General features: G+C 34.3%; 1 protein-coding gene across 2 annotated transcripts in view; it reads right to left on the bottom strand.

Moving 5' to 3' along the window:
- Positions 1-14,748, bottom strand: part of sim (single-minded) — a 43,773-nt gene that overhangs the window by 13,046 nt on the left and 15,979 nt on the right. For both annotated transcript variants that reach the window (XM_036357167.2, XM_036357168.2), the window contains exon 2: positions 463-657. In XM_036357167.2, the coding sequence (XP_036213060.2) occupies positions 463-637 (175 nt within the window). In that variant the 5' untranslated portion in view covers positions 638-657. The remainder of the gene's footprint in view (positions 1-462; positions 658-14,748) is intronic.

Here is a 14,748-nt window from a genome sequence, read left to right as displayed (position 1 = left end):
AATCGCTCTTAACTGTTGTGAGTGTTACAATATGAACTACAAATCTTTATAGGTTATGTTTTAGGTACTGCAATTTGGTCAGCAAAAGTTTAGACTCTAAACCTAAGCGTTGAACAACTTTTTTGAGCTAAGAGAAAGAGAGAGGGAGAGAGATAGAGAGATTTGAAGAGTGAATTACACATAAGACGTGAGCAGATCGTTGGTATTAAGCAGTGGATCTTCCTACCATGAGCATAAAGGGGTCAGGCCAGCATAAGTAGAAATATTTAAGCTTTTACAATATATTCTAAAATATATGCGCCCTAGTTCTCTCTATTCCTCGATTACAAAAGAAATTAGTTACTCAATCCATACTTTTTAATAAACGATGCAAATATATAAATATGAATGTATTTGTTCCAGTTACTTCTCTTCCCAATATTATGAATAATGCTTTTACTTTGTTGAGAGCCGTATACTCACCATCGGGAAAGACTTGACGCATTTTTAGATACGATGTTGTTAATCTTATAATGGACGCTTTGTCCAACTGTGATGTAATTGCACTTGGTAGTGGTAGTAATTTGGCCAATTCGAAGAATTCCGCATTTTCCTTTTCACGTCTAGTACGAGCGGCATTTTTACTCTTCTCCTTCATGGCACAGGATTTAGCTAAGCCTGCAAATAGAAGCGTTGGAAATCCAAGTTATTATCGGTGCTCATAATTTTCTTAAAAATAATATGAACATATATTATATATAAAATAAACATATACATATAGAAATATTATATATTGTAGATATAGCAACACGCACTTGTTAAACTGGGTCGATTTCGCTCGGTTAAAATTTTTCGCTGGAATATCATTTTCACATGGACACTACTATATATAACTCTTATTACTATATATCACTAGCAAATTTATTGTCTGCCACTTTACTAATTCCTCGGAACGTTCTTGACTGTCTTAAAACTAATTTGTAACTGTTTGGGATTAGAAAATGTGCCAGACTTTTAAGAAGTCACACACTTGCACTTTGAGTTTTTGGATATTCCACTCCAAAACAAGTGCATTTACCTGGCCATCATTGCGTCGGCTATTGGTCGCCTGACAACAACTACCTGTATTTACTATAAGTAACAATAACATAATTCACAAGCAAGCAAGTGAAATTGTTTTTGCCAGCCAAATGCTCAGATTTGTACTCACATTCGTACATATGTAATTTTTGGTTAATTCTCAAAGTCAAGCCAATTGACTTCTGTGCAACATAATGGTGCGCATTATGTCCAATCTCAAAGCAATTCATATCACCGACATTCGCCCATTCATGCATCCGCACTCGCCGCACCATGCATACCTGCGCTCGTTATTGATTGGCATTAGCAGCAGCAGCAGCGATTGCAAGTCGAACGTAAAATTTTATGAATGAATTCTGCACACAATACACACACACACGCCTGTACGCATAGATATAATATTAGATACAGATACATCTTGTCTTGCATGGCATGAAAGGTGCGCGTGGCTCCGTTGCGCTTGCCTGGCTTTATCTGCTTTTGTGGGCGTCTTGTTGTCTGCAAAATTTTTCTTTTTTCTACCTCAAGCAAATTGCTTGTGGGCAACAGGTTGTTCGCTATATGTAAGCGTGCACATATGTGTCTATGTATGTGCAGTATAGAAACTATATGATTTGGCAAATATCTATGTATATAAATATTTGTTTTTGTTATTTTTGTGCAGTTTCTGCTTAGATGTGGAACAATAATAACAAGGTGCGGATAATTGGCTTTACTGTATGTTTTTTGTTATGCATTCAAATTAATCGCACAATCAGTAATACATATGCACCTATTATATACATACATATGTATATATACTTTGTGATGTTTGAGCTCCTGAGAATCTCATTTAGCCACATGCAGTTGCAGTTGAACATACACACACACATTATATATACATGCAAATACATACATTTGTATATAGTATGTGCATCTTTTCTATTTTTCCAAAAGACCACCAATGAGTATTGACAACTAACCTCGAATAAGTTGGCATAAATATGTGAATTTCCCAGAAATTTCCCAATGAATTTCATAGAGTAACATTGTTGTTGCATTTGCATGCATTTTTCTCTATTGATTGACTTCACTGGTCGTACGTGATTTTAGTAAAATTTGCAAAATTCTTGATATGCCTCCGATTTCTATTTTTCTTAAAGTAGCAGATGTTCAATGTGCGCTTGGCTTAGCGTTTACGGTACATATACTCCACATACATTGTAGGTATGATTAATAATGTGGGCCGAAATGCCATTAAATTCCCAAGAATTGCTGTTAAAGTCATATTTATTCTAATATATGTACATACTTAGGAGTTTTTAAAGGAATTTAGTCAATGAATAATTCTTTGTAAATAATTAGATCATAACTGAACTAAGATATTGTTCAATAAATATGACTTTAAAAGGTAAAGAGTTTATTATTTGGTTTTGTATGAAATAATTATTGTTAAACTAAATATATTAAAAATAGTAGCGTATTGAAAACAGTTTGCTACTGTAGCGGCATATGCAGCTTGAAGTCTATTCTTGGAAGTTAAATATGTTGAACTATCTTACTGGTACCACGAATGTTGATTAAGGGGGGAAACCAGTTTAGATCATTCAAAAAAATCAATTTTTTTATTGCAAAAAAGGTTAGTACAACTATTCAAAAATATGTTGTTTATGTTTCAAAACGAAATTCCAATTAGTTCCGTTCATATGAGCACTAAGGTAAACACCGGTCGATTCAGTGCCGAAGCGCACTTTTTTTCAAATGGGTTTTTCTCGAAACGACTTTTTTTCAACTTGCGGGAATCCTAGCTCGAAAATTTATTGGTAAATCGATTTGAAAATTTGGGTGAATATCCTTTATTCAAGTCCAAAAAATATGAACCAAACTTTGGAATGATATTGTTAAGTAAAATATATTTTTTTATGTAAGAAAGTTGAAAAAAAATTATATAAAAATATAACATTTTGTTCAAACACCTCCAAAACAGAATACTTCTATGTGAATAGTGTGCCTGTAAACCAAAAATAGGTTGAATGGCATCAATTATTCCTCATATACCTTTTAGAACTTCCAGCTGACTTTATACCGCATAAATCGGTAAATATGTGAGTTATTTAAAGGAAATTAAATTAAGTAATTTTCTAATAGCAATATATTTTTGTGCATAAAATGGATAAAATCGGCTAATTGCTCTAGCCGCCGTATAACTAACTAATATCAGGTTTTTAAAACATTCGATTGACTTTATACCGCAAATATTGGTAATGGTACGAGTATGTGCGGTACCTTAATGAAACTCAGAGAGCATCTTTTCCTGTTAATAATGTGTGGTAATGTCAAAAATAGGTATAATCGGTTCAAAACTACAAGTATCTTCCATATACCTGATATAAGGTTTTAGAATTTCCATTAGACAATATGTGAAATTAGTCTAAGAATTATTCCAACTCCCATATACTACGTATAGACATTTTCGTTATTTTAACAAACCATATGCCGAATATGTCGGTCAGTGTGTGAGTTATATATTTATAAAATGCTTGGAAATATATTCTCGAAAACACCTGGGCAAAGTCAAAAGTTATTGCAATCAGCAGAGACTTCTTCTGCCACTAATATACCTTATATAGTGAATAACGGCTTTAAACCGTACAGATTGTTAAAAATGTGTGATATTTTAATGAAATTTAGTGGACTAGTTTTCCTAAAAAGTATATGGTATGTTCAAGACCTTTGTCCACAGCTCATATCCCTAAAATAATTAATTCCGATAATTATAGCTGACACGAAGTAAAATATAGTAATAAAACTCGGTGCTATAAGCTATAATTTAACTTAATAAAACCCATTTCCGTTCATCGATTTGATCGAATAATGAATGTCATGAAACCGTCCGGAATGGAACCCAATCAATCTATAAACCCAGAGTATAGAAACAATTTATCCACAAGCCCTCAACACCCTTCGGTTGATAAATTGAAACTTTTAACATGGATAATTGATAGAAAACGTGAACGAGTCCCATAATTAATTTCAATCGAAAAAAGAATTAAACTTATCTAAAGACTTTGATTTCTGATTTTTGCCGCTTCAAAGAGTTTCATTATTATATTATTTAATTAATTTGCTCTAGTTGTGAAAGAAATATATAATTATTTAATGTTTTTATTTTGCAAAGATTTTAGCACACAATTACGTATTCCAAAATATACTTACATAGATATTAGAATTAAATGCCATAAAGAATGATATTATCTTAATTCAATAGATATGGATTACATGCATACAAATTAATATATATATTAATGCTAATACCATATAAGAGAATTAATAAATACCACTAACAAATCCATAAAATTATTATGAAAATAATTAATGTACATACATACACATGCGATATATGTACCTACAAATTATACACAAAAAAAAAACTCCAATCTAATTCACATATGTCCATAACTTCCCATAAAAATAATACTAATTCGCTAAGTTATTGAACACTGCATTATGGCTGCCCTGTACCGGAATGGCATTTGCATTTCCATACGATTTGAACAAGTCTGGCAATTTGTTAGCCTTAATGTCCCTTCCACTTTTCCCGAGATCCTTTTTTACAGAACACAACATATCTAAAAGTATGTCTGTATGTATGTATGTGTTCCACACAATAATAGAATCAAAGTACCAGCCAAACGACCTTAGGGAAGGGCATCACAAATCGCATCAAGCTTTCACAAATAAATAAATGTCTATGATACGGCAAAAATAGGCCAGTTGGCAAAAGTTAATGTGCGAATTCCGTACTGGCATACGCACACACACACACATGTTCGCACATAACCTTAAAGCGATTAAATAAACATACATAAAGTGCGGCATGAAATACAGTAACCGGCGCACTTTTACTACGAACAACAACAGTAGCAAAATGCACAACAACAATATTTGAGTGTTACCGGAAGAAGCATATTGTACTCGTACGGGTATCAGGAGCAACAGATTTCCTCAATGGTTTTAATCCTAAAGAGCCGTCGCGCACTAATCCGCCACTCGAATGCGGCGACATGTGCGCGGCAACGTCGATATCACCTCCACCACAATCAGGCGACAAAAAGCAAGCAGGCCCAGCAGTATATATCAGTGTGGCTGTGGTAGTCTTTTAATAGCACACATCGCTCATCGCGTCGCTTTTGCCGCAGTGGTTTTTTCGGCGCTTCCTCCATCATCATTAGCTGTTGACATGCCAGACTTGCTGGCGTTATTCGACTCACAAATTTTACGAGCAATTCATTTAGCGTTTGATCTTTGAATGAGCAGGAACAATTCTCTTTCTCTCTTCTCTATTGGCTGTTGGATGTAACGGAGTTTCAGTTTTTAGTTACTTGCAATTACATTCTTAGCGGAAGAAAAGGCTTCTTGGGTGCGAAAGTTTTGAAAGCTCCTGATGAGGCGAGGTCAAAGAAGGCATGATAATCGTGAACTGTGTTAATTAACGATTAAATGTTACTTGGGGTGTACAAAAATGTTCCTTTGAGCATGTAGCAATCCTGAATAGGCAAGGTAAGCAAAACGGATTAAAACGAGCAGCTTGGCCTTAGCTTTCAAAAATTGCAAATAAGGTATCTAGTCTAATATTAATACAATGTATTCAAACTTTAAGTCTCCCATTCTCTGTTTTCTTCATTTACGTATATTTGGAAGAAATGTTAACAATAATAACGGTGATTTATTAAAAATCAAACTCAAAGGATCTTTACTTTTCTTTAGGATCGAAAAAAGAAAAGACGCACCTAAGACATATTCGCTTATATAATAAGAGCGCAAGTCTATAACTTTGATACATGAGAGAGAGAGAGAGAGAGAGATGGTCCGAAAGTACACTTATGTTATCTTTTAATTGCAAAACTTTGGAAAAGTTCTTACGTCTCGTGATGGCTAACACGTTTTCCGCGGATACGAAACATTTCGAAAGCTTTACTAATGTTTCTCAAATTCCAAGTCTCATTTATCGATTCCTTACACCGTTATTTATGGTTTCTTTTTTAAACTAGGGTGCACATTTTTAATTTAATAACTAATACAACATATATTTCTGTTCTAAATCGAATTACGAAATTTCGAAATTAAAAGATGTAACCGGTTTTAGGTCTGCATAGACTCAGGTCACGGGTACATATGTATTTCGAGATGATTCCCATCAACTAGGCTACAGGTACGTTGAATAATTGGGTGGTCAAATCTCCTTAAATAAATTCCATAGACAAAATTTAAGCATTATAGCGTTATTGCTATAAAACATCCGGAATTTTTGTTAGGAATTAATAAACTTAGAAATTTTAACATATATTATATATAAACTATATTTATTCATATTTACAAATACACTATATGGTACATTTGTATGTATTAGGGTGCTTCAAAAGCTTTTTAATTTTTCTTCTGAACATTTTAAATCTTTCCATTTGATTTAAAAAAATCTTCACCAAGCATTAGCTGTCAGGATTCAAAAAATTTCAGAGGGTAAGAGTCGAAAAAATTGTTTTTTTTTAATTTGTTCGAATCTCCCTAGTACTACATATAGAATGCGGAATCCTATTTTGAAAAAGAAAATTATTGCTTTGACCAACCAAAATTTTATAGCATCTTAATAGCGATAAATTGATTTCGATTTCTCAATTACTCGAAATCATAGCAAAAACATAATAAAATCACAATTAAATTATACAATACATATGTATATTTTCCGCGAAACAGCGCCCATGAAACAGCAGAAATCAATAGAGCAGTCACCGAATTAAAGAAAAAGAAGAACCAAAATGAGCAATGACTAGCGGCTAAATTACGCTCGTCGCCCTGGGAAGTCTTTCATGTGAGAGCACCAATGAACCAACAAAAAACATACATACAAATACCTAGTCTTCGCTAGTATTATATATTTAGTTAATAGTAAAATTCACGCTTCGACTTTCCCACGCCAATGGTAAAGTCAACACTTGCAAATGATCCTCGATTGAGGTCAAACACTTTGCTGTGAGCACTTGCCAATCAGTTTGGCAGAGCCATCACAAAGATTGCTACTAAGTGCCAACACATGACTGAAGAAGCGAATCGACCGCGCTCAATGATGCCAACAAAGCGCAAACACCGCATGAGCCATTTTTAATCAAATAAGAATGATGCTGTCGAAATGCTCGACACTACCTAGCAGCCTAACAAAAATCATAACTGTTTACATTACTATGCACTTAATGCAACGACTGACTAACTAGAAAATCTGTTTTCTAAAATTTTTGAATTTTTTGAAAATTTTCTCACGGGAAACTAACTTTCCTGGCCCGGCAGTCAAATGGGAATTTTCCGAAAATGGCGCACATATTGTGCGAAATTCACGTGTGAACGAGTAGTGCTCGTCACTTTTTGGAAATATTCATATGCACAGCATTTCAAAACACGGAAGGACATGTGCAAACACACACAAACACATTTATACTGTTAGTACATATGTGCCGCTGCTAGCGTTGCTGCGCGCTAGTGTGGGAATGTCCTTCCTCAACACCATGCGGAAGCATTAAAGTGTGAACACGTCACTCACACATTTACCTGTAAACACTGCGTGGCCCAATGCAAAAGTCAAATTCCCACGCATTGCGAGTAACTTCAAGACTCTGCAACCGAGACACCGAGGCAACGAGGCACCCGGGTGCACTATCTAAGATTAAGGCGCTCCCACTGTCCTTTCGCCGCACAGTATGTGCAAACAAGTGAAGAAATTATGGTAACGCGCTGATTGCTGACATATGCGCACACAGGAGAACATACGAGCGCATGTAAATATGTGCGCAAGCATTCTCAAATGTGCGTAACATATGTGGCGAAAACGTGCGCAACCTGCCTCTTACACCTTTCGTACGATCGCACTCGGTGTGGAAACTTCTGTGTGATTCGGCAAGTGAAGACGAGGCAAAAAAAAAAAACAACAACTCTGCCAAGTGTTTAATATCCTTATTGCCACCACCAGCCTCTTGCGCACCCCTAGCGGCTTATCGCTTCTGCTTCCTTTTATCGGCCGTGGCACGCCCGAGCTGCCCCCACCCACTTTTGCTTAATTTGCTGGATTAAAGCCCTTAAAGTAAACACCAGCAAAATCGGATCTGGTGGCAGCCCACCAAATTAGCTTTTGCGGGTGAAACTGTTAAGGAACATCCCTTGGTCGGTTCGCTTCCCATTCATTAACCCAATTACAATGCTAATGTGCGATATTCAATGGCATTAGCTTGTTCTTTATTTTTATTGCTGTAAGAACACTAAAATGGTATTAAAGTTAAGTTTTTGTGCTACGAATTAATTGTGTACTTAAGCAAGCAATAAGATTAACAATCAAAGCAAATATAAAAAGAGCAATTAAAGAGTTTCGAACAAATAAGTGGAAGAGGAGGCATTCGGAAGAAATTATTATTACATATTAATAAACATATATGTGTTTCTGAAATCTTCTGACTTTTGGAAGTATATATATTAGATAATAACGAAAAATTCCACCACTAGAACTTCGGGACACTTTTTTCTATTTGTGATCACTTTAAGATCTCTACTCATATCTCTCTTCCCTCTTCAGCTTTCGGTGATGTGTGCTTAGAACAATTCAATTAGTATATCTCTTTCTGCTGTTAATCGGTAAACTTCTTTAAACAAGTTAGTTTAAAGAATTTTTTTTAAATACATTAATATCTTCAGCAAAGGTGCAGAGACCCAAAAATGGGATTAATGTTCTCAACATTTCCCTGTTACCAGTCTCAAATCGGTGTTAAGCTTTCCTAGGGTTCATATTCTTCTTCTAACACTTAGGCAATTATAGGGCTTGTTGGGAGTTTGATGTATCGTGGTAAAGTAGTTGTAGTGCAGGCCTCTTTCTGAGCCTTTATCGCTTCTTCATTATAAGGAGCCTAAAACTCCACAGCGACCCTACTCACAAATTGGAATTGATATTGATATTGAAGGAATATAGACTAGACCTCAACATTTTTGTAAACGACGTAAAATCCCTGCAATGGACAACATAAGCATTTTGGGAGTGGCTTATCCAGAATAGACCCCGACATACAAAGCAGATGTCTGTATGTATGTATGTCCTTCGTGCAAAGAGTCCCCGCTTGGCCCTAACCACCTCTTTGCATGCTCCACTATGGCCACTCACTTAAAATCCCTCTGCCTTTGGGGAAGCCCCTTTCCTGGACCTACCTCTAAGTGATTTCGATGACGATTGATTTCTGCACTATCCCCCAAAACAGAGCTTGCTACAACAGCAACAACAAGAGATTAGAGGTAGCAGATATAGTTGTAATAATGAATAATTTTCAAAATTTTGAAATTCATTTCGTTCAATTAATAAAAGTATTATTTATTATTTTAAAAAAAAATCGTATTGATGAACTTCATCAGAATCATAGGGCGGTTAAGAGAGGATATAGTGGAGTGAGTGGATTTTAGTCCTTGTAGTTTTACAATGGTTTTCCTAAATGCCTAGGAGCGCCGTCAGACATCCATTCTACCTACCTACTTATACACTATTATTTATTAGAGCATGAATTATAGTACAATACAACCTTGTGGTTTTTAATATTTTCAAAAAAAAATTTTAATAGCAAAAATGTTCGAAAACAAATTCAACAAAAAACTGTGAGTTCAGACATACATACATACTTATAAATAAACGAATATTTACATACAAAAATACATTCTCCATTTTATAAATGTTAGCTACTCAAAAACTTGCAGCAACTTACAATAAAGCAATGCAAACTAATTTCCAACCAAATTAAAACTGTAAACAAAACAACAGTTTCGTTTGCATGGCCACTCACGCATACTCGCATATTCCTTTCTCTCGGCTATCCCCAATAGTCGAAAAAGCATATTTATGCTGTTCTATAGGTTTAAGGCTGTTAGCCAAGCTACACTTGGCAAGTAATACGAGAGTATTTTCCCAAATAATTATGCTTGCTGTATTTGCGTTTGCCAAATAAATACAAACTACTGTTTATGAAATTTCCACTAACAATAATTCGTCAACAATTCAAATGTAAACTTTAATTTGTAATGTAGAAGCACACATACACACACACACACATATACCAACATATGAATATACAGAGGGAAACGGCCATGCCTGCAAAGCTATTCCAGACCGAGAGGGTGTGCGCATGTGTATGTATGTGCGTCATTACTTGTAGGTACTCGTATATGTGCGTAAGTGCAAACGGCATCGACAAATATGCATCATAAATACCAAAAATCTCGAAAATATCACGTAAAATCGATCAGCAACAAAAACCAAATTGTTCAACAATGTAGCTACAATTTGTTTAGTAGCAACAACAACAATAGCAGCAGTACCAACAAAATGCAGTAATGCCTTTAACAACAAGAACAGCGAAAAGAAGTAACAGCGGAACAAATCGAGAAGAAAATAGAAAATGGAACTGGTAATGATGTTGCATAAGGCTTTTGAGCGAGAGGAAGAAAAATCTGATGGATGTACAAACATATGTAACTATACTTGTATAGGTTCGTACTTACCATATACAGAATTGACTATGAAAATAATGCCACTATGTGAATATATACATATGTATTATGTATGTATATATGTATATATGTATTTTCGATAATGACTATAATTTACAAAGTAATGACTGTTACCACACCTGGAAGGCTCTTGACTACCCGAGTGGAGTTTTTATTTTTTTTTTTCGATCGGATCACTATAGCATATAACTGCTTTACAAACCTATCAATCAAAACCAAGTTAAAGATCTTTTTATATCCTTTTATGGTATGAGAAATGCAGCTGTAAGGAGTATTATAGCTTCGGTACCGCTGAAGTTAACGCTTTTTCCGATTCAATTATTAAGTTAACACAAGATATGGCTTCGCCCAATATGTAGTCTGAAGATATACATATGTACATATGTATCCCCCGTAACCACTTTTCACAAAGTTCCTAGGTGGATGATCTACATACATACATATGTATATGATAAAATATTAATATCCTATTCAAATAGAACATTTAACGAGAATTTGCCATGTTTTGTTTTGTTTTTAAAAATAATTTCCTGAGTGGGCACAATTTTTGTCTAGATTGAACTCGGACAAGAACTGTGTAAAATAATTTCATTAAGTATACTTAAAATCGATATCGCTTAATTTGGCTTTTGGCTCTTTATGGCAAAATAGCAATTTGTACAATTTTATCTTTAAGAAATTGCTTGCTCGGTTACAGTTCACACATAAAGTCCCATAGTGACAATACATGCATATTCATATGTTAGGATGCCTCTTTCTCGTAAAAAAGTAGGTGTATGGATTCCTTAGACATGTGGCATACTAAATACGTTTTTTGAACTTAGGTAGACCAGATTTAACCTAGTCTAGCTTTTACATATGTATATTAGTTAATTTCGTAAAACAAAATATCGCAATAAGAGGAAATCTCTAATGACAATGACTAACAATTCACCTACATATGTACTTAACTTATAAATTTTGAAATTGCGCCTATTTCTTTATACAACTACATGCAGTAATATTTAAAAAATCGCCAGCGAACCAGCCCCGGTTCAGTTGATTTTTCAATTGGAGCATTTTACTACCTTGATTTTTGCTGTTATTGATATAATTATTTTAAAATTTTTCCTACTGGGCAGGCGTAGGTTAACTCAAATTAGCATTAAACGACACATAAACAAAGATATTCCAGCGTTAAAATGAACAGCAACGGTAGAACTATTTTCTCCGCCACACTCTCACATACTCCGAACCCTTCACTGTTCACCCCCAACCAATGCAAATAGCTCAACCTATCTCAAACAAAAAGAAACAGCTAAATACTTACATCATTACAAAGTCCCTAACGCATCGATTTTTTTCTTCTTCTCATTGTTTGCTTAGAGCTTCTATTGGTAGATATACATGTTTATATGTATGTGTGAGTGTGGGCATTTACGACTATTTGTTATTTTAAGCTTTGTTGACGTTGTTGTTTTAGTTGCTACCGTGAACCAATGATTTCTACGTGATGTTTACATAAATCTCAATTCGTTGTTGTATTTGAGCACAAATCAAAAGCAACAACAAATTTATGGTGACTGTATAAAATTAGAGAGAGAGAGAGAGAGAGAGAGTTTGATGAAATGGAATGAAAATTAAATGTAATAGGTTAAATTAAAATTCTTTACACAGTTAGATTGCAACAAGATCGGCTGCTTGTAGTATGCAGCAACATTAATAATATTACTACAAGTATTTCAATGCGAGAGAGTTACTTCAGTGTCAATCAAAGCATATTAAAATTTACAAGCAGATGAATAGCTTAGATTTGAATTATGACAAAATCAGATTTTTGAAAAATTTTCTTATATATTTATCAATAGTTGATATTTATTTTACAGCTTCAAATCACACCTTCCACATTAAGGTGGCAGAATAACTATTACAAATATAGATATGTATGTATGTATATATATATTTCTTGGTATCAATTTCATTCAATCACCTAAACACTAATTATATACGAGTATACATTCATACATACATACATATGTGTTATGTATTTAAGTCTACTATGTACAGGTTTTCGTAATCATCGCATACAAAGTTGTTGTGCTATTTAACAGCCGCCATAGAAGAGCCGACTCTAAAGCCGGAGCCAGCCACAACGATTGTCGCTGCGCTGTTTGCGCTAGCAGAATGAGAAAGAAAAAACTCAATAAAAGTCACGTTTTTCGAAACATCACGTTCGATAGATATTTTCTGAGGCTCACTATGACATTGCAACAGTGCCAAATAACAAGTCAATGAAAACAAAAACATTTACAAGAATTATACGAATATTAAAACAAAAATTTCACAACAATTACAAGAATTATAGCAGCATTTAAAATAATGCCATAACGATATACATACATCTGTATAAATACATATGTGAAACTATGTGTAATGATATACAAGAGTAAATAAAGAAAAATGTACGTATGTGTATTTATAATTCTAGAATTAAGGTCAAGTATAGTATTTTTAAGGAAACTAACTATTTTATTAGCCAACGATCACCTTGAAATATTTTCGTATGGTTATTTGCATTTAGGCATCAGTGCACTCTTTTTTCTGCTGAAGATCTGATAAATGAGAGAGTCTGATATGTCAGAGAGGGTAGTCTAATTGAAGTTTGTAGATGTTATACACAAATGAGTTGTATAATTTATATCTATAATAACCTTTTTTTTCATCAGATATAAAATTGAACACTGAGTCTAAATATACCCAAAATTTTCTCTGCCGAGATATTTTCAGATAACGTGTATTTTATAAACAAAGGTCGGTATCAAAAATGTCTTTTATCTGAAATATCTCACTACTAATGAATCAACGCAGTTTCCATAAATTTTTCTGAGAAAGTCACAACTTCAATCAAATTGATGCATTTATGGTACTATTCAGAAGATTTTGTAAATATTAGGGGGATACTTTAATATATTAAAGAATTTTTTAAAGACATTTCTATTTCGTATAATCCCATAATTTTAAAAACATAATTGGAAAATTTTTAAAAACGTCGACATTTTAAATAAAACTTCATATATAAATAAAATCGAGGACATCATACCGGTCACCTGACCTGACATAACTGCACGATCTCTTATTAGTAGACCCCTGATTGCAGTTGCGGTGTATTAAACACTTGTGGGTCATATCCTGCATTGAATATTGGGCATAAGAAAATTATCAGCGTTTGTTCACTCCGTTCAGCAAGCACTGCGGCTAGAATACTTCACAACATTTTTGACGCTGCACAATCCGAAGAAATTTCTGCGCCGTTTAGTAACTGTCGACGAAACATTTAACCACTGGTACACACCAGAGACGAGGGAAGAGGCGAAGCAGTGGTCTTCACATCGCGAACCTGATCCGGCACACTTTTACATCGGCCGAGAAGGTGGTACCTGAGACTACCTGTAAAAGGGAGAACTATGACCCCATTTGGTGACGAAAAAATTGATCTTCCACGATAAGAAGGCACCGGCGCAAAGCTTAGCCGTTTCTACGACTAAATTGGAGGAATTAGGCTACGATATCTTGCCCTAACAACCGCATCTCTAGATTTGGCCTTGTATGACTTATTTTTTGCTTCCCAACTAAGAAAAGAAAATAGAAATTAGAGTCGAATGGGGAGATTATTGTAGCCGGGGAGGTCAACTTTGCAGACCCCAGAAAACATATATTATTTTATCATAAATTAAATATTTTTATATTATAATGTATAATATACATTATATATATTATAGAATATAATAAATGCAAATAGTATATAGTCAAGTAGTGCTCTGCAATAGATGAGTTTCGTACTAGTCGCTGGACAAGACATTTTACTGTCAACTTTCAGCATACAAATACTTTCATACTTAGATAAAGCCATTTCCCTACATACTTTTGTACATACGTACATGTATATACTTGTATAATATATAATATATACATACATATATAAGTACCTATTAAGCTTTAGTGCGGAAGTAGTGCTTGAGAAACCAGTTAGAATAAAAATGCCTGAAAGTCGATTGCACTCGAAAAGGACTCTCAGGTGCTGCGTCCATTTTGGTCACAACACAAAACAAACAACAACAAAAAAAAACATTATACAAAACATAAAGT

This window comes from Bactrocera oleae, chromosome 2 (assembly GCF_042242935.1).
Source record: "Bactrocera oleae isolate idBacOlea1 chromosome 2, idBacOlea1, whole genome shotgun sequence".
Taxonomy (NCBI): Eukaryota; Metazoa; Arthropoda; class Insecta; order Diptera; family Tephritidae; genus Bactrocera; species Bactrocera oleae.
Note: the sequence above shows the minus strand (reverse complement) of the source record. Positions and strands in the feature narration are given on the sequence as shown.